At 42.8% G+C, this 18,014-nt stretch overlaps 1 protein-coding gene across 1 annotated transcript in view; it reads left to right on the top strand.

The window, feature by feature from the left end:
• SORL1 (sortilin related receptor 1) overlaps positions 1–18,014 on the top strand; it is a 217,857-nt gene that overhangs the window by 110,838 nt on the left and 89,005 nt on the right. Inside the window, exons 14-18 of the mRNA XM_043991946.1 lie at positions 1,135–1,321; positions 3,971–4,099; positions 8,979–9,064; positions 12,506–12,678; positions 14,156–14,287. Of these exons, the coding sequence (XP_043847881.1) occupies positions 1,135–1,321; positions 3,971–4,099; positions 8,979–9,064; positions 12,506–12,678; positions 14,156–14,287 (707 nt within the window). The remainder of the gene's footprint in view (positions 1–1,134; positions 1,322–3,970; positions 4,100–8,978; positions 9,065–12,505; positions 12,679–14,155; positions 14,288–18,014) is intronic.

Below are 18,014 nucleotides of genomic sequence, written 5' to 3'. Positions count from 1 at the left end.
TAAATGAATTCAGTTTGATTCCAGAGCTACCATGTACAAGGTACCAAGAACACAAAGACAGAAGACTGTCCCTCTCGTGTGTGTGTGTGTGTGTGTGTGTGTGTGTGTGTGTGTGAGAGAGAGAGAGAGAGAGAGAGAGAGAGAGAGAGAGAGAGAAAGTGAGTGATTAGTTCAGGGTAAATTGAGGAAAGAGAGAGTGCTAACAACTGGAGGGATCAGGGAAGACTTCACAAAGGCAGTGGCCCCTGTTCTGGGTCTTGAAGGAAAAAGAATGATCTGAGCAAGGGTGTGCTGGTAAATGTTTAACAACAAGCTGGGGGTGGGGGTGGGGGTTGGAAATGTACACAAAACACACTTTTAAGTTTAACCTGCATTATTAAAATTTTTAAGTCTACTTAATCCACAAAGAGATAAATTAAGCCCTGATTCGTATCATTTGTCAACTTCTGTGTGTAAATGCTCACACTGAAAATTTAACAGTTGGCTGTCTAGCGCCAGTAGGGGCTGGCTCCAGCCCACCCTGGATTCCAAGAGGCAGAGGTGAAGAGGGACTGCATTCCAGACATGAGGAATGGACCGAGGCAGGAAATGGAATGTTCTATTTGGGAATCAGATCACAGGCTGACTTGTCTGGAACATGGAGAGTGTGAAGGGGAGTAGTCTTAAATATGCGGGAGCCATATTATGGAGGGCCTTGAATGCCTCAGCCAGGAATTGTATTTCTATCCTAGAGGAGGCGGTGTGCAGGCACTAAAGATTTTTTGAGCAGGGTAGCAACATAGTCATCCCCATGCCTTAGGAAGTTTATTTTTCAGCAGTATGAAAAGTGGATTGGAAAGAGGTGAGACTAGAGGCAAGATGACCGTTGAGAAGGTCATTGCGCTAGTCCACATGGATGATGATGAAGGCCTGTATAGGGTGATGGGTTTGTTAGTGGAAAGGAGAGATCAGATGCAAAAGATATTGTAGAAGTAGAGTTTGCAAGACTTGGCAACTTACTGGAAATGGGGATGGGGAGGGAGATAATTGGAAGGTGGGCAGGGTTAAGGGGAAAGATGGTAAATGAATTAGGAAGTTGGGGCACCTCATGTTGGTAACAATGCTACCAATTTTTGTTCTTTTCTTCCCCCCCAGGGGTTCCTTGCACTGAGAATGACTATAAGCTGTGGTCACCTTCTGATGAACGGGGTAATGAATGTTTGCTGGGGCACAAGACAGTCTTCAAACGGAGGACTCCACATGCAACATGCTTCAATGGAGAAGATTTCGATAGGCCCGTGGTGGTGTCCAACTGCTCCTGCACAAGGGAGGACTATGAATGGTATGTCCCAGGAGTTCATCAGCTGGGAGCCCAAGGAGAGCCTCATCAGACACTGCTGCTGGCGAGCTAAGCAGGGAAAGGGGTGCCCATTTGGGATCATTTCTTTAAGTAGGGGTCCTTCTTGGTATGATGATAAAGAACTTCTGTCCCAGAGTCAAGAGACCCTGAGCTTAAAGCTTAGCTTTGATGCTTTCCAATTGTGTGACTGTTCTACAGATGAGGAAACCAAAAGAGAGATGGAATTACTGACCCATTTGGGGTGTTGTCTGAGCTGATATTCTAGGCCAGCTGTCTCAGTCCCAAGACCTCTGCTTGCATTAATCTGCCTGCCTGTGAGTCTAGCTGCTCCACAGACTGAAAGTTTGCTTCTGAAGTATAAATGAATTTCAGCTTCTGAGTTAATTTTCAGGAATGACAGACTCTTGAGAGGTATTCAGGTACTCTGTTGGTATGCACAAATTGGGGAGCATTGCTAACTCTTGGAAAATAGCTATAATACAATACCTTGACTTGAACACTTCTATATGAATGATTGCATTGCTACTTGGGGCATCTCCACCAGCACACACATACACACATACATACATACATACATACATACATACATACATACACAACTCCTAACATAACTACCCAAGGTTCAAATTACTCTCATGGGTCTGTATCCATTCAAAGTAATAGTTCATGCACTTTCACCAATGTGTTTACTTTTTCTCTAGTCACCCAGGAAGCACAGTTAATTCAAAGCATATTTATTGAAAGAGGTTAGTAAAAAAAGTCAGAATAGACCATTCCCTCCATAAACTCGAGCACATCTACAAAGGCACATGATATCAGTGGGAATAGTGGGTATGTATAGAAATCATGCACATGTGGAGGCATTATACGTATTATATATTTTTATATAATTAATATATTATATATTATATAAATGATATATAATAGAATTAATGCAATTGACATACAAATATATACTATACTATACTATATGATATGTCATATATAATAAAATATAATAATAGTAACAACAATAACTACAACTAACATTTAAGTAGCACCTACTTAAATGTGCTAAGCACTTTACAAACATTCTCATTTTGATTTTCACAACAACCCTGGGAGGGAGGTGCTTTTATTATCTCCATGTTATGGTTGAGTAAACTGAGATGGGGGTTAAGCGATTTGCCTAAGGTCACCCAGCTAGTAAGTGTCTGAGGCCAGATTTGAACTCAGCTCTTCCTGACTGCAGGCCCAGCACTCTCATCTACTGCACCATCTCACTGCCAACTCTTCTACTGCTGCTAGTCCACTGATATTTCCTTAGAGATGCCATTGTACTGGCCTCATTGGTCCTGCTCCTTAATGGATATGTTGTCTCTGCTGGGCATAATGTTATCCTTTTCCCTGCCCCTCAGGATGTCTCCTTTGCATGCTGGAACATTGGTATTATGATGGTTTCTGGGTGGGTTGCTCTCTGCTTCCAGCTCCTGCGCTTCATCTCTTCAGGACCAACCACTTCATGGCCATCTGAGTTCTAGTCCACCACCTTAAATAGTAGCTAGTGGCTGGAGTCTTCCCATATTAAAGGAGTCAGAGAATGTCTTAGTCATAACTACTGGCTCCATCTGAGAAAATCCAGGCAGAGTGTTCCCCTTCCAGAGAATGGTTAAGTCTTCTCTATCACCAGGACTAGAGATCTGTGCCCCCTCTTTTGGATAACTTTCATTTAGGGTTGGACAGCCCCAGTATCTTCTCTGGTTTAGCATACAAGCAGAATGGAGCCAGAACCAGTGTTCAGTACAGGTGGCCACATCTTTGTCCTCCTTCTGGATCTAGTCCACCTTCCTGCCTTTTTAGGCATATCTGATAGCAGCAAATAGCCTTTGCTTTAGTTATGTCTTTTGGGCAGCAGAGAAACCTAGTTTTCTTCTTACATATTTTAACACATACACAGGGAAACTCTATTGAGGTAGATAGATTTAATAAGGATAAATGAAAATTTTCCATTAGTATACATTCATGGGGAAATCCCCTTTGATTCATAAACTTTTAGGACTAAAAGGGACTTTAAAATTATCTAGTCTGGGGAAGCTAGGTGGCGCAGTGGATAAAACAGTGAGTGGCCCTAGATTCAGGAGGACTTGAATTCAAATCTGGCCTCAGACACTTGACACTTCCTAGCTGTGTGACCCTGGGCAAGTCTCTTAACCCTCATTGCCCCACAAAAACCCCAAAACCAAACCAAACAAAAAAAAAATGAACTAGTCCAATCCTCACTTCCATTTACAGATGAAGAAAATGAGAGTTTGAGGGTGCTATGTTGTCATAGACAGACCCATGTTTAAACATCCCCCAGCCCACCCCCAGAATATTTGAACTGGAAGTGATCTGGGGACCAGAGGCCTAATGAGGCCTACGGAGGTTCATTCATTCATTCATTCGGTGTATAATTTGAGTGCCTGCAGAACTGGGGACCTGAGGCCTATGGAGGTTCATTCAGTCAGCATGTTTTTGAGCACATACCCTGTGTCCACTCAAGTGGTCTTTGTGCTATATCACTACAGGTGGCAAAGGGATGCGTTTCCTAATCCCTCCCCTGTCCTCTCTTCCTCTGCCCCCAGTCTTAACTCTGTCTTTTTGTTTTTCCAGTGATTTTGGCTTCAAGATGAGTGAAGATCTATCATTAGAAGTTTGTGTTCCTGATCCTGAATTTGCCAACAAACCCTTCTCCCCTCCTATGCCTTGTCCTGTGGGCTCTACTTACAGGAAGACAAGAGGGTATGTATATGCTAGGAGAGTTCTTATAGCATCATGTCAGGAGGGGCCTGGTGTTCTGTAATCATAGATAGACCCATGCTTGGGGGTCCATCTTGATCCACCCTAGTATAGGAGAGTTGGAAGAGATCTCAGCAGCCATTTAGTCCAACCCATACCTGAAGAATCAACATTGCAACATCCTATCAACTTGTCATCCAGCCTTTTTTTGAAGACCTTCCAGTGAGGGGAACTTGCTCCCTTTCAAGATGGCCCATCCTACTTTTGGGTAGTTGTAATTGTTAGGAATTTTTTTTCCCCCAGATATCAAACCTAGAGTTGTTTCTTTTCTTTTCTTTTTTTTTAGTGAGGCAATTGGGGTTAAGTGACTTGCCCAGGGTCACACAGCTAGTAAGTGTTAAGTGTCTGAGGCCGGATTTGAACCCAGGTCCTCCTGACTCCAGGGCCGGTGCTCTATCCACTGCACCACCTAGCTGCTCCTAGAGTTGTTTCTTTTCAACTTCTACTCATTGGTCCTGGTACTGCCCCTTGGGGCCAAACAGAACTAGACTAATTCTTCTTCAATCCTTCAGATACATAAAAGGTTGCTATGTAGTACAGTGGAAAGAGCTTTGGACCTGGAGTAAGAAAAATATGAGTTCCAATCAAACCAAATCAAAGACTTAGATACCAGCTCTGTGACCTTGGCCAAGTCACTTAACCCTCAATGCCTTACCAAAAAAAAAAAAAACCCACCCAAAAAAACCCAAAAAGCAAAAAATAAAAAAATAGGTAAACGAGACAGGCAGCATGGGAGCATAGTAAATGTATCCAGAAAGGAAGTAAGATTAGTCTGACCTGACTTGTTCTTGAGCAAGTCAGCCTGGCTTCTTTGAAGTCAGAACTTTCCTTCTTAGGCACTCAGAACCAGCTCTTTAACACTCTGCTTAGCATTTTGCTGGGAATCAGTCAGACTCCCTGTTCTGCAGTTCACAGACTCCATTCTTTTCTGCCTTTCTCTCTCCCTTTGGAACATTTACCCTCCCACACTTCAGCAGCGCCTCTCCTCTTCTCCACATCCTCTTCTCTCACATCTGCCAGTTCTTTTCAGTGCCTGAGGATGTAGCCCATCATCCTGTTATGAAATTATTATCATCTTTGTCTTCCTTCCTCCTCCCCCTGCCAAGTTTTCTCTTCTCTGTTGTTAGACGTTCCCATTTTTTTTTCAAGTGATTCTTATATGGCACATAATTATGACTATTTGTTATTTTACTTACCTTCTGCTGGACACTCTCTAGAAAATATGCCCTTCCTAAAGAGTGGTGTCAGGATCTGAGTACAGTACTTTAGATGTGGTCTGCCTGGGCATAGTATGGTGGGAGTACTATGAGGAAGGTCATAGGATAGCATACTCGGGCCAGAGCATACTATGGCATAGTGTATGTCACCTCAAGGACTTGAATTTCTCCTGGGCATTCTCTTATTATCTCCTAACTTATCTTGGGTGGCAACTCCTTGTGAGGCATTTCTATCATTCCCAGTGCTAAGGACATTCTTGGCAGAGAAGACTGAAGCAAAGTAGGACCTCAACAGCTCTGTCTTTCTCTGTTATCAGTTGTTGTCCCATTCACCCTGAAAACTGCTCCTATCCCTTTTCTGACCTTCTTCCATTCCCCAGCCCAGCTTTAAAAAAGGTCTCCCTTGGGGCAGCTAGGTGGCGCAGTGGATAAAGCACCAGCCCTGGATTCAGGAGTACCTGAGTTCAAATCCGGCCTCAGACACTTAACACTTACTAGCTGTGTGACCCTGGGCAAGTCACTTAACCCCAGTTGCCTTACCGAAAAAACAAACAAACAAACAAACAAAAAAGGTCTCCCTTTCTAGTCCTTCCCCATCCTCACCAGCTCTGCCCATTCTGAGCTCCAGTATTCCTGACAGTGTTTTATAGCACGGTGCTGTGCTTTGATGTTCAGACTTGTTTCCATTTTCCATCCATATCTTTTGAAAAACCCAAGTCAGTTGTTGGTGAGTTCCCTGAGCATCCATGTTTGTCTCTTTAGATAACACTTTATTCATCCTCATTGGAATTACTTCCTTTTACATCTCCAGAATTCCAGGGTTGAGGGTTTCCTATCTCTCTTGGTTTGACTTACTTCCCTTATAAAATATTAGTCTGCATTTGGGATCTTGCATATACTTTGGAACCTTTTGAAATTTGCTGTCTAAAACTGGGGTGCAAATTAGACTATGTCTAATTTTTCCTCTACTCTCTCACAAACTTTCGGAGGGAATTGTTTCTTTGCTTTTAGGGTCCCATCAGAAGAGTTTAGGTAGTGCAAATGGATAAAGCCTCAGATCTGGAGTCAGAAAGATATGAGTCCCAATCTAGCTTGACATGCTTACTGGCTGTGTGACCTTGGGCAAATCACTTGACTTCTGTCATCTGTAAAATGAACATAAAGGCACCAACCTCCCAGGATTGTTGTAAGGATCAAATGAGATAATAATTGTAAAACTCTTATTAAAACTCCTGACACTGATGATGATGATGACTATTATTATTATTCGCTATGAAAGTACTTAGCACAGTGCCTGGCATGCAGTAGGCACTTAATAAATGCTTATTCTCTACCATTCCCTCTGTCATTTCCAGCACAACACTCAATGAAAGCCAGAATAAAAGTCCCTCCTTGTTGATTCCTCCAGTTGTTGAGGGCTGAAATCATCACAAAGGGAATTAAGGTTCTTTCCTTTCAACTTTGGTCCCAAGCTTCCATTCCCTTTTCCTAGGCTTCAAGTACAAACCTCCTTTGTGCCTTAGGCTAGTGTACCCTCCACTTAATGAATTGTCCTCCAGCGAGCAGTAAGAGTATTGTTATCTCTAATTGTGGTACTATCCCTAATAATCCCTTCCGATTTTAGAGCTCTTTTATTTTTGAAATGTGTTCTTATCATCTTATGATGACCCCCTGGGTTGTAACTAGGGAGATAACTAGGATTTCCCCCAAAGAACAAATAGAAAATCTGAGGCCTTAGAGGGATGAAGCAAAGGCTCGGCCCAAGAGAGCACAGGTAGCCATGTCTTAATGACCTGGGTGGCTACCATCCTCCATAATGAAATCCAGCTTTAAGGTTTGCTAAACATTTTACAAAGATTATCTCATTTAAGCCTCACAGCTACCCTGAGAGGCAGGTTCATTTTACAAAAGAGAAAACTGAGGCAGACAGAGGTGAAGTGACTTGCCCAGGTTCACACAGCTAGTAAGTGGCTGAGGTTAGATTTGAACTCAGATCTTCTGACTCCAAGCCCAGTGCTCTATCCACAGTGCCACCACTGTGCCAGGCTTTTCTGTTTATTTCCTTTCTCTGCCACTGGGTTGTATTCTTAGGAAGAGCTCGGTCTTTGTTGGATGTGGTAGCACAAGAAGGCTGCTCTCTTTCAGCAGCTAGATCCATTTGTACTAGTTGCTGACATGTTGCCTTCTTCAGCTACACCAGGAACAGTACTGCATCCCCTCCTTTGAAAGCTTAGTGTTTGCTTTGCCCTGATGAAGGGCTTCTGAAGTGCTGGGCTGGCAGAACTGGGCTGAAGTATGAAAAACTTAGCCTCCTCATTGCCTTATCATCTAAACTAAATTGAAATAATGATAAAAAGGTGTTCAAGGCTTTCAGTAGTCTGACCCTTAGCCAGGGAGGTGCTGGTAAATTTTTAACAACTTGGATCCCAGGACAGACATGCTTTTCCATTTAATCTCCATTTTTAAGATTTTTCTCTATCTTTGTCTTAAATCTACACAATCAACAAAACAGTAATGATTTGTAGCATTTGCTGGTTTATGAGCTACAAACGCTCGCTGAAAATTTAACAATTGGTTTTCATGAGCTGGTACAAGCTCGCTACAGCACATCCCTCTTCTTAGCTCATAATCCTATTGCCTATATTCCACAGCAGCTAGGTCATGCTGGGGATAGAGTGCCAGGCTTGAAGTCAGGAAGACTCATCTTCCTGAATTCAAATTTGGCCTCAAACACTAGCTGTGAGGCCCAGAGTAAGTCACTTCACCCTGTTTGCCCCAGTTTCCTCATCTATAAAATGAAATGAAGAAGGACATGATAAATCCTTCCAATATCTGCCAGGAAAACCCCAAGTGGAGTCATGAAGAGTTGGATATTCCTGAACAACAAAAGCAAATTTATTCCACAGTGAACTGGACTACTCACCAAACTCCAGTTTTGTCCTTCCTCCGGGCTCACCGGAGCACCTATATTTTGAACACATGTGCAATAAGAACATCCCTAAACACTGAAAAGTTAAAGCTCTGCAGGAGCCTGGAGAAAAGAGAAAATGGGGGGGGGGATGTGGGGAGACATGATAGCTATCATTTTGGTTCATTCTGCTTAGTCCCCCCGGGAGCAACCAGGAGCAATGGGAGGAAGCTGTAGGCAGGTTTGGTTATGGAGAAGAGCTTCTGAACACTCAGAACCATCCCAAGATGAATGGGCTCCCCTCTCATCAAGTACAGCTGGGCGTGCGGCTTGGACTAGGTGGCCTAAGAGATCCCTTCCCACTGATGATGATGATTTTTACCAGAAAGGTAAGAGGTTACCAGAAGGGTATAGAGATTCTTTATAAGAGGATCTGGTCTAAGTGATATTTTCCCACACTAGGCACCATCAGGCAAAGTGTCCAGGAGTACTGTGAAGGCGTAGTCAGTCTGCCCATGGGTTTGATTCAGAAGGTAGAGGAAGGAAACCTTTCTGTCAGTTTTATGGAGAAATTAATTATGTGGAATACATTTGGAAGAAGGGTAATGGTGTCCTTGTACCTTTAAGAGTGGTTGTTTTGATAGTATTATTGACTGACTTGCCTTTTTCTTCATTTTTCCTCTTGTGACACCACTAGATACCGAAAGATTTCTGGAGACACTTGCAGTGGTGGAGATGTTGAAGCCCGGTTGGAGGGAGAATTAGTTCCCTGCCCTCTGGCTGGTAAGATAGACTTTATTTCACTTTTCCTTCCTCCCAGGCTATTATTTCTTCCTTGTCCAGGCATTATGCAAGCACTGAAGTGGAGGCTTAGCTAATTGTAGAACAGCTGCCTCAAGCTGAAATCCAACCTATTCCTGCAGGCCATAAAGTGATTTAGAAAACCACAAATTAACATTATCTATATCACAGAGGTAGCTAAGTGGCTCCGGCTCAGCTGGATAGAGTACTGTGGGCTTCCAGTCAGAAAAACTTGAGGTAAAAGCCACCCTCAGAAGCTTATTAGCTGGGTCACCTTGGGCAATTCACTTAATCTCTATTTGCCTTAATCCCCTGGAAAAGAAAATGGCAGACTGGTCTAGTATCTTTGCCAAGAAAACCCCATATCAGTTCATGAAGAGTCAAGCACAACTGAACAACTACAACAATGTCGTATTGCATTTTTAAAAAATTTGTTCATTGTTTCCCAATTACACCTTAATTTGGTTCCGGGGGCCAGAGGCTGCTAACAGCTGTGAGTTTCTCACTTCTGTAGTAAAGGAAAGGTCTTTTAGCGGACCCAGTAAAATTCGGTCACTTTCTTAGCTGACAACAACATCTGAATCCCCTTGGTGCTCTGAAGTCATGGTAGGACTAGGACTGGTTCCTTGCCAGCATTTGGTTTAAGGTTGAAGGATGCCAGTGCTACAGGGCTGAAGTTTGACCTGTGGTGTCCTCCCATTATGGTTACGTGAAGGAGCATATACTACTGGGGGAAACGAAGAGTATATGACACACATGCAAGACATACAGAATGTATTACTGGTGGTGGTGGTGGTGGTGATGGTAGTAGCAGCAGCAGCAACAGTGGTGGTGGTGGTGGTAGAGGTGGTAGTAATAATAGTAGCAGCAGGAGTAGTAGTAGCAGTGGTGCTAGCAGCAGCAGCTAGCATTTACATAATGCTTTAAGTTTTGCAAAGCACTTTACCCTTTATTGCTTGATCTTTATAACAACCCTATGAAGTAGATACCATTATCCCCATTTTACAGATGAGGACATTGAGACCGGCAGAGGTCTTATGACTTAACCAAGGTCCTCCAGCCAGTAAATGTCTGAACCAGGATTTGAACTCAAGCTTTCCTGACTCCAACATTCTATCCACAGTGCCAACCAGATGCCTGTGTGTTTGTATCCCCAGTGCTTAGCACAGTGCCCAGCACATAATTAGTGTTTGATAAATGTTTGCTGACTGACTGTAAGACCAAGGGGATGGATGAGCTGCTCTCTGAGGTCTCTTCCAACTCTCAGTCTGTGGTGTAGGTTCCTCAGGCCTGAGGCCACTAGGCATAGACCTTGGATCAGCAAGCCAGATGGCAAAGATAAGTAGCATTCCTTCTGTTTTAGATCTATACCATGCATGCTAATTGCAGAAAACTCTTCGGAAAGGCAGCATGTTAAAAGAGGAGGGGTGCCCTAAAGCATTTTCAAAGTTGATTTCAGGACACTGTTTATTGAGGCATGCACAGCATAGACATGAAGTTATTTAACTTTGAAAAGATGTTAATCTTCTGGCCTCTCTTCTTTCTTGTCCCAGCATCTCCATCTTATTCATTTGCAACTTCTCTTTGATTTCTCTGAGCACTAAGTGTCCCTCCTCCGCTCTTCCCTGGGTAAAGGTGAATGCTTTGTGCTGACTTCCATTAGGGAGTGATGCTGTCGCATGGAACAATGACAGGGGCCAAATGAATCATGAAAGAAGCTGCCCTTGCCTACGGGGTAGTGCCAGCGTCTCATTGGCCTGCTGGCTGTCAGCTTGCAGGGATGTTGTTCATGTGAAATGCACTGGTACTTTAATTTCATCTTCCATCATTAGCAGCATAATTAACATGCAGTCACACCGGAGACTTATAAAGAATACATTTTCAGCAGACTCCAGAAAATGAGCAGCCGATACATGTTCCCCTTTCTCTCCCTGACCTTTTCCCTCTCTCCCTCCCCTCCTCTCTTCCCTCTTCCCCTCTCGCTTTCCCCCCTCTCCCCTCTCCTCCTCTCCCCCTCTTCCTTCTCCCTGTCACCTCATCCATAACAACTGTTATTAATGACAACTGAGGTTGGAAGGGTTTAATGATTTTGCTTAAGGGGCTAGAGTGTATTTTAGCAGAAAATACATCTGAAGGTAATTCAGCTGGAGAAAAAGAACCCAGTTTGTTGAAAGCAGTTTGAAGGCCAAGAACCCTTCTCTCTGTTCACTAGAACCCAAGAGTTCTTAACGTTTCTGTATATCACAGACACCTTTGGCCAGTCTGGTGACACCTGTGGACCTCTTCTTACAATAAATAAATAAAATGTTGTTTGTCCTTTGTTCTCAAAGAGGATGACCATGACAGCAGGAGGTGATGTCATGATTTGCAGTGAATTGAATTTAAGTGAGGGAGGGCTGTGTAAGGTCAGCAGCTTCACCCTCTTCTCCAGAGCCTCTGGGTCCAGTGGCAAGATCGACATCAGGACCACTGGAGATGGCCCCAGTTGTGTGAGGCAGTTTCCCCTATTTAAAAATCCCTGATTTCTGGGCGCATCCTTTCTTCTGGGCAGGCAGTCGTTAGTGCAGCTGGGTAGTGTGTGCAGGTTTCTCTCAGTGTCTCCCTTGTGGCTGTTCAGTGATGGCTGGTGATGATTCTGGGCTTCTGGTGCCTTCAGGGGAGAAGCAGAAGTGAAACCTCTTCTGTCCCAAGACTCTTCCTGCTGGTCATTTAGGGCTGGCAGAGGAAGAAGGCACAAACAGCAGCATGCACCATCACATAGCTGTGTAGTGAGGGTGGAGATGGAGATCAGTGGAATGTTAAAGCTGAAAGGGACCTTTCCGTACTGAAGGTTCACATCCATTTAACATTTTGCAGGTGTTTTTTGTTTTTTTTGAGAACATGCATTATATAGCACCTACTATGTGTGAGGCACTATGCTAGAGCTTTATAAATATTAACTCACTTGATCCTTACAACAATCCTTTGAGGTACATGCTATTATTATCCCTATTTTACAGTGGAGGAAACTGAGGAAAATAAAAGTTAAGTGATTTGCCCAGGATCTCTTGCCCATTAAGTGTCTGAGGTCAAATTTGAATTCAAGACTTTGGACTCCAGGCCCAGCGCTCTATATACTGTGCCACCAGATGCCTCTCTTTATTAAAATGGTTTTCCAGGGGGCAGCTAGATGGCGCAGTAGATAGAGCACTGGTCTTGGATTCAGGAGGACCTGAGTTCAAATCCAGCCTCAGACACTTGACACTTACTATCTGTGTGACCCTGGGCAAGTCACTTAACCCTCATTGCCCCACCAAATATTAAAAAAAAAAAATGGTTTTCCAGAGAGTGTGAGCTCCTTGAAGGCGGGTCCTATTTCTTTTGTCTCTGTATTCTCAAAGCCTTGCATGATGTGTATCCTTGTATGTTTGTCTCTTTAAACAGAGGAGAATGAGTTCATCCTGTACGCCATGAGGAAGTCTATCTACCGCTATGACCTGTCTTCAGGGGCCATCGAGCAATTGCCTGTCACTGGGCTGCGGGCAGCTGTGGCTCTAGACTTTGACTATGAGCACAACTGCTTGTACTGGTCTGACTTGGCCTTGGACATCATCCAGGTGAGTCGAATATATACCTGCCTGGAGAGCTTGTGCCTTGGCTTCAGTTGAAACATTTAGATCTGATGAGGCTTATTCAGTGACATCTTGAGAAATGGTCCTGGATTCCCAGGGTTTGGAAGGAGTAGCCCACTTGGGGCTATTGCAGTCTGATATAGCTTGATCCCCAGTATTAGTATATCAAGGTCAAAATCTGTCTTGTAGCCGTGTCTTTGGTGAAGTTCCTCATGCGCTTTCCTCGGTCCTGAGGGCCATACTGAGTTACTGTAGGGGCCTAAGGTGAGGGATACAAGTGCTTCCTCCTTGTTGACCCTTCCATGCTCTTCATTAGCTGCTGTTTGTGCTTGAGTCATAGGAAAGAATCCCATTTGTTTCTTGCATTTTACTTGGTTGAAGAAGGCAGGGAAGTATGTGATATATATATATTTTTAATTTTAAAAGATTTTCATCTGGGGGCAGCTAGGTGGCGCAGTGGATAAAGCACCGGCCCTGGATTCAGGAGTACCTGAGTTCAAATCCGGCCTCTGACACTTGACACTTACTAGCTGTGTGACCCTGGGCAAGTCACTTAACCCCTAACCCCTATTGCCTGCCCAAAAATAAAATAAATAAATAAATAACCTGATTTGTTAAAAAAAAAAAAAAAGGTTTTCATCAAAATTGTTAAGATAAATTGGGGGTGAGGTATCACTTAAAGGGATTAAACTTCCATGGTCCAGTGTCTAGAATATCAGCTGTTGGGGCACAGTCCAAATCATAGAAAGGAAACCACAAAAAAGGTCTACGGTCTAAATAAATGTTGATATGCCAAAGCTCATACACATATAAGTACTAATGGCTCCTCACTCAAAACCTATTTACTCTTACTTGAGACACAGTTCTCTGGTTTCCCAGCACAAAGCATATTGATAGTAGCATGTCAGAAAGTTATAATTAGAAAGATGTATGTGAAGAACAGCAAGAAGTGGTAAAGTCACCATGAGGAAGGAAACAGAAGTTTTTTGGTTTTTTTTAAAGCAAGCCCAAGAACTTTTAATAGCCCAGAACAGAGTACTGAGTCAGCAGCCCTGCTTTCTTCAGAAGAACCTGAGGGGATCGCTGTATGATTGGCAGACTCTAAATGATGCTCATGGTAATGTCTTGGAGTCTCCGGTCCTTCACAGAGCTGTGGCTTCTTCCATCCATATGGCTCCTTCCCTCCCCTATATATATTTTGACCCCTCTAAAACTCATTAGCTGGTGTTTATGCTTGAGTCATAAGAAAAAAAGCTCATTTCTTTCTTGTGTTTTACTCTGTTTAAGAAGGCAGGGAAGTATATGATGTATTTTTTAAGCTTTCCATCAAATTTGTTAAGATAAATTGGGGATAAGATGTCACTTAAAGGGATTAAACTTCAGTTAACTAGATAATCCACTTATATAGAATTGATCATCTTCTTGGGACATAAATATCTGAAACTCTATTTTCCCTCTCTAGCGTCTCTGTTTGAATGGGAGCTCTGGGCAAGAGGTGATCATCAATTCAGGCCTGGAAACGGTAGAAGCTTTGGCTTTTGAACCTCTTAGCCAGCTGCTTTACTGGGTGGATGCTGGGCTGAAAAAAATCGAGGTATGTTTGCTCCTGTTTTTATTTAGTATTGGAAAGGGTCTACTCTGGACTGTGTGGAGTGATAGTATGGGATTGGAGTCTGAGCATTTGGTTCAACAAACACCCATTATGAAGAGATCACATGTGCTGGACTTTGGCGGGGCAGAGATAATAGTTCAGATAGCACTTTAAAATTTGTGAAAGGCTTCATAAATATTACCTCATTTGATCCTCTCAGTGACCTGTCAGATGGGAGATGCTACTGTCTCCATTTTACACATGAAGAAACTGAGCTAAACAGAAATTAAGTGACTTGTCCAGCACCACACTGCTATTAAATGTCTGAGGCAGGATTTGAACTCAGATCTTCCTCATTCCAATCCCACTGCTCTACCCACTAAGCCACCTAGCTGCCTAGATGTTCAGTATAGAAACATTTGGGTCCCTGACCTTACAAAATGGACTCTAATTGAGATATAAGACAAAAAATTATAATACATGGGAACACATGATAGTTAAAATAGAGAAATAGAAAGTTCTCTGTGAGATCCAGAGATGGAAAGTCTGTGACTGAATTGGTGGTGGTGCTTCTGAGGAATAAGAGAAGGCTTCATGGAGGAGATGACATATGAATTGCATCAGGCAGGCAGGCAACAAACAACTAGTGCTCACTAAGTTCCTGACATTGTGCAAACTACCCCCTCTAACTAATTTTCCAGTTACTCTCAGGGTACCGCCTTGTACCACCATTCTCCAAGTTACCCAGCCTTGCAACCTTGGTCTTAGCCTCAATTCCTCACTCTCTCTGCCCTCCCTATAGTCAGTCACTTAACTAAGTCACCTTACTTCTATTTTCATAATGTCAGAGACAGAAGAGAGGTAAAAAAAAAAGCTGAAGATGGGAAAATGACCTAGGAGAAGCCTTAATGTTACCAGCAACTCCCTAAAACTATAATTTTCAGAGCAAATGTGTACCTAGAGTGATAAACAGTTTCTGCACTCAGGAATTTAGTTCTCTGTACCAGAGAAAACACAGGTCTGGTCTCAGGTAAACTATAATATAGAAGGAAGGGTCTGTGTTTTAATGTACCTTTGTATCCTCCTAGAACTTAGCCCAGTGCTTTGCATTTAGGAGGAGCGTAATGTCTGTTTAATGGAATTGAATTGAAAATATCTGATAATAATTTGAGCTTTTGTTCATGCCTTTAACCATATACTAGTTTTTCTTCATGGAATACCAGCCTAGGACAGTTCCAGGTGTCCCAGAGAAGATAGATCAGAAAAAGAAAACTTGTGGAAAATGCACAATGCAGACAGTTTTAGTGAGTATAATTGAAAAGTGATTATATAGTGAGACCTCATGTATCAATAATTGAGCTGTCTGAACCCATCACCAATCCAGAAACATTAAGAACCAAGAAGCAAGCACAAAAGGCTAGCCAAAATTGAATTCACAGAATAAAGTTGTAAAACTGAGAAACTTACCTCAAAGAAGAGAACCCCTCAAGTCCTTGTTCACAGCCCATTTTTATTTAACATTCAGTTCTAACACACCTGGTGATCTGGCTTTCCTAAGCCAAAGCAGACCAGTAAGGAGGGCTGTGAGGGAAACGACACTGACATCACTGAGAAGGAATAGTGGAAAGCCTGATGAGACCAAGACACAAAACCTTAAGAAACAATGCATTCTTAAATTTGTTTTAGATGCTAGAAGCCCTACACAGTCTTAGTTGGTTCAATTCAATTCCACAAACAAGAATACCGATAAGATGAACAGATGTAAGGGCCAGGCTCCTGTCCTGTTGAAAGATATAGAGTGTGGGAGACATGCATTTTATTTTTTCCAATTATATGTAAAGACAATTTTTAACATTCATTTTTTGGAAAGATTTTGAGTTCCAAATTTTTGTCCCTTCCTAATATAGGTTATACATATGTAGTCATGGTATTTTGCTGATTTTTTTTAAAAGAATAGGATGTAGAGGTGTTAAACTGTAGGCAAGTAAGCTTGACTTTTGTTCCTAGAGAAGATCTAGAATATATTATTATTGGGATCACAGCAACCAGCCAGTCTTCATCAAGAGTGGGTCATGCCAGACAAATCTCATCTCCTTTTTTGACAGGATTGTTAGATTGGTTTACCCAGATTTCAGTCAGGTACTTGAAAAGGTCTCATGATGTCCTTGTGAATGAGACAGAGAGATAGGGGCTAGATGATATTATAGTAGGGTAGATTGAGACCTACTTGAATTAAATGACAAAATCCAAAGCATATTTGGTGCCAGCTTGCAGTCATTTTTCTGACAGAGTATCCCAGTTATCTGTTCTTGCCCCTGTTCTGTTTTTACATTTTTATCAATGATTTGGATGAAGCGTGGCTCTCCTGGCCCCATCTCCAAAATGGAGGCTACTGGCAGAAACTTGACAATGGGAGCTGGCATGGTGGAGGGATATTCTGGTGGCCCTATCACATTTGTAAATGACACAAAGGTTGGGGGGAGCTCTAACACTTTGGGAGGTTGAGTAAGGATCCTAAAAGTTCTTGATAGCTAGAATAATGCACAAAAGCCAAGATCAAATGTAATATAGATAAACATAAGGTTCTATTAATATATGGGGAAAATCGTCTTAGGCCACTGGAAACTCAAGTCAAGTCAACAGGCAAATATTAAGCAGTTACTATGTGCCAGACAAACTTCTGGGAATTACAAATACAAGCAAGAAGAAACTCCTCGAGTAAGTTACATTGTAATGGGGAAAGACTACACATAGAAGGGAGCTGAAAGACAGAGGTAGAGAGGGTGGCTGGATGTCCTATGGCTCCTCAAAAAGTTGCTGTAATTTGGACTGTATCATCAGAGCAAGGGAGAGGCTATTCACACTGATGTCTTGTTAGACTATATTTGAGGTCTGCACGAGGACAGAACTGGAGACCATGAGGTGGTTATGTTGAAGCAACGGAATATTTTTAGCCTTTAGGAAGGAGAGGACTGGCAGGGTGATAAGGATGACTGTCTTTCTAAGGACAGTTCTTGTAAGTCTGTCATGTGGAAGAGGATGTAAGCTTTTTCTGCTGAGCTCTAGAGGGCAAAACTGGAAGTAGTCCTTGCAGATTACCCAGGAGCAGATTTCAGGGTAAGAAAGCACTTACAACTAGTTCTAAGCTGTCTATAGGGGCCTGGCCTGCCTCGGACTCACCAGGGGACTTCAAGAAGAGACTTAGATGGCCACTTTTCAGGGCTGTTGTTGAGGGGATTCCTATTCAGGTAGGTTTGGGCTCAGTGACCTCTTTCATCCCTTCTTTTTCTGTGACTCTGGGTGTGCCTTCAGTGTGCTGGGTGCTGGCACTGCAAAGATTGGTGTGACCCAGAACAGAACTCATTGAGACACTTGGCTCCCTGATGTCACTGAAGCTAGGCAGTTCAGTGGAGAGAGTGCTGGGCATGAGGCCAGGAAGACCTCAGTTCAGATCCAGCTACGGACACTTAATTGGCTCTGTCACCTTGGACAAATCACTTAACCTATTTTTGCCTCAGTTTCCTCAATGTAAAATTCAGATAATAATAGCACCTACCTTGAAGAATTGTTTTGAGGATCAAATGAGATAAGATTTATAAAGTGTTTAACACAGTGTCTGGCAAATAGTAGGTACTAGGTAAATGCTAGCTATCCTTATTGTTGTTATCACTTCCAGGTCTACTCTTTCCAGCACTGGTTGTACCCCATGGTCATGGTGGAAGAGTTGGAA

This window comes from Dromiciops gliroides, chromosome 3 (assembly GCF_019393635.1).
Source record: "Dromiciops gliroides isolate mDroGli1 chromosome 3, mDroGli1.pri, whole genome shotgun sequence".
In the NCBI taxonomy this organism is placed as follows: domain Eukaryota; kingdom Metazoa; phylum Chordata; class Mammalia; order Microbiotheria; family Microbiotheriidae; genus Dromiciops; species Dromiciops gliroides.
The sequence above is the reverse complement of the archived record's forward strand: the minus strand, read 5'-3'. Positions and strand labels throughout refer to the sequence as shown.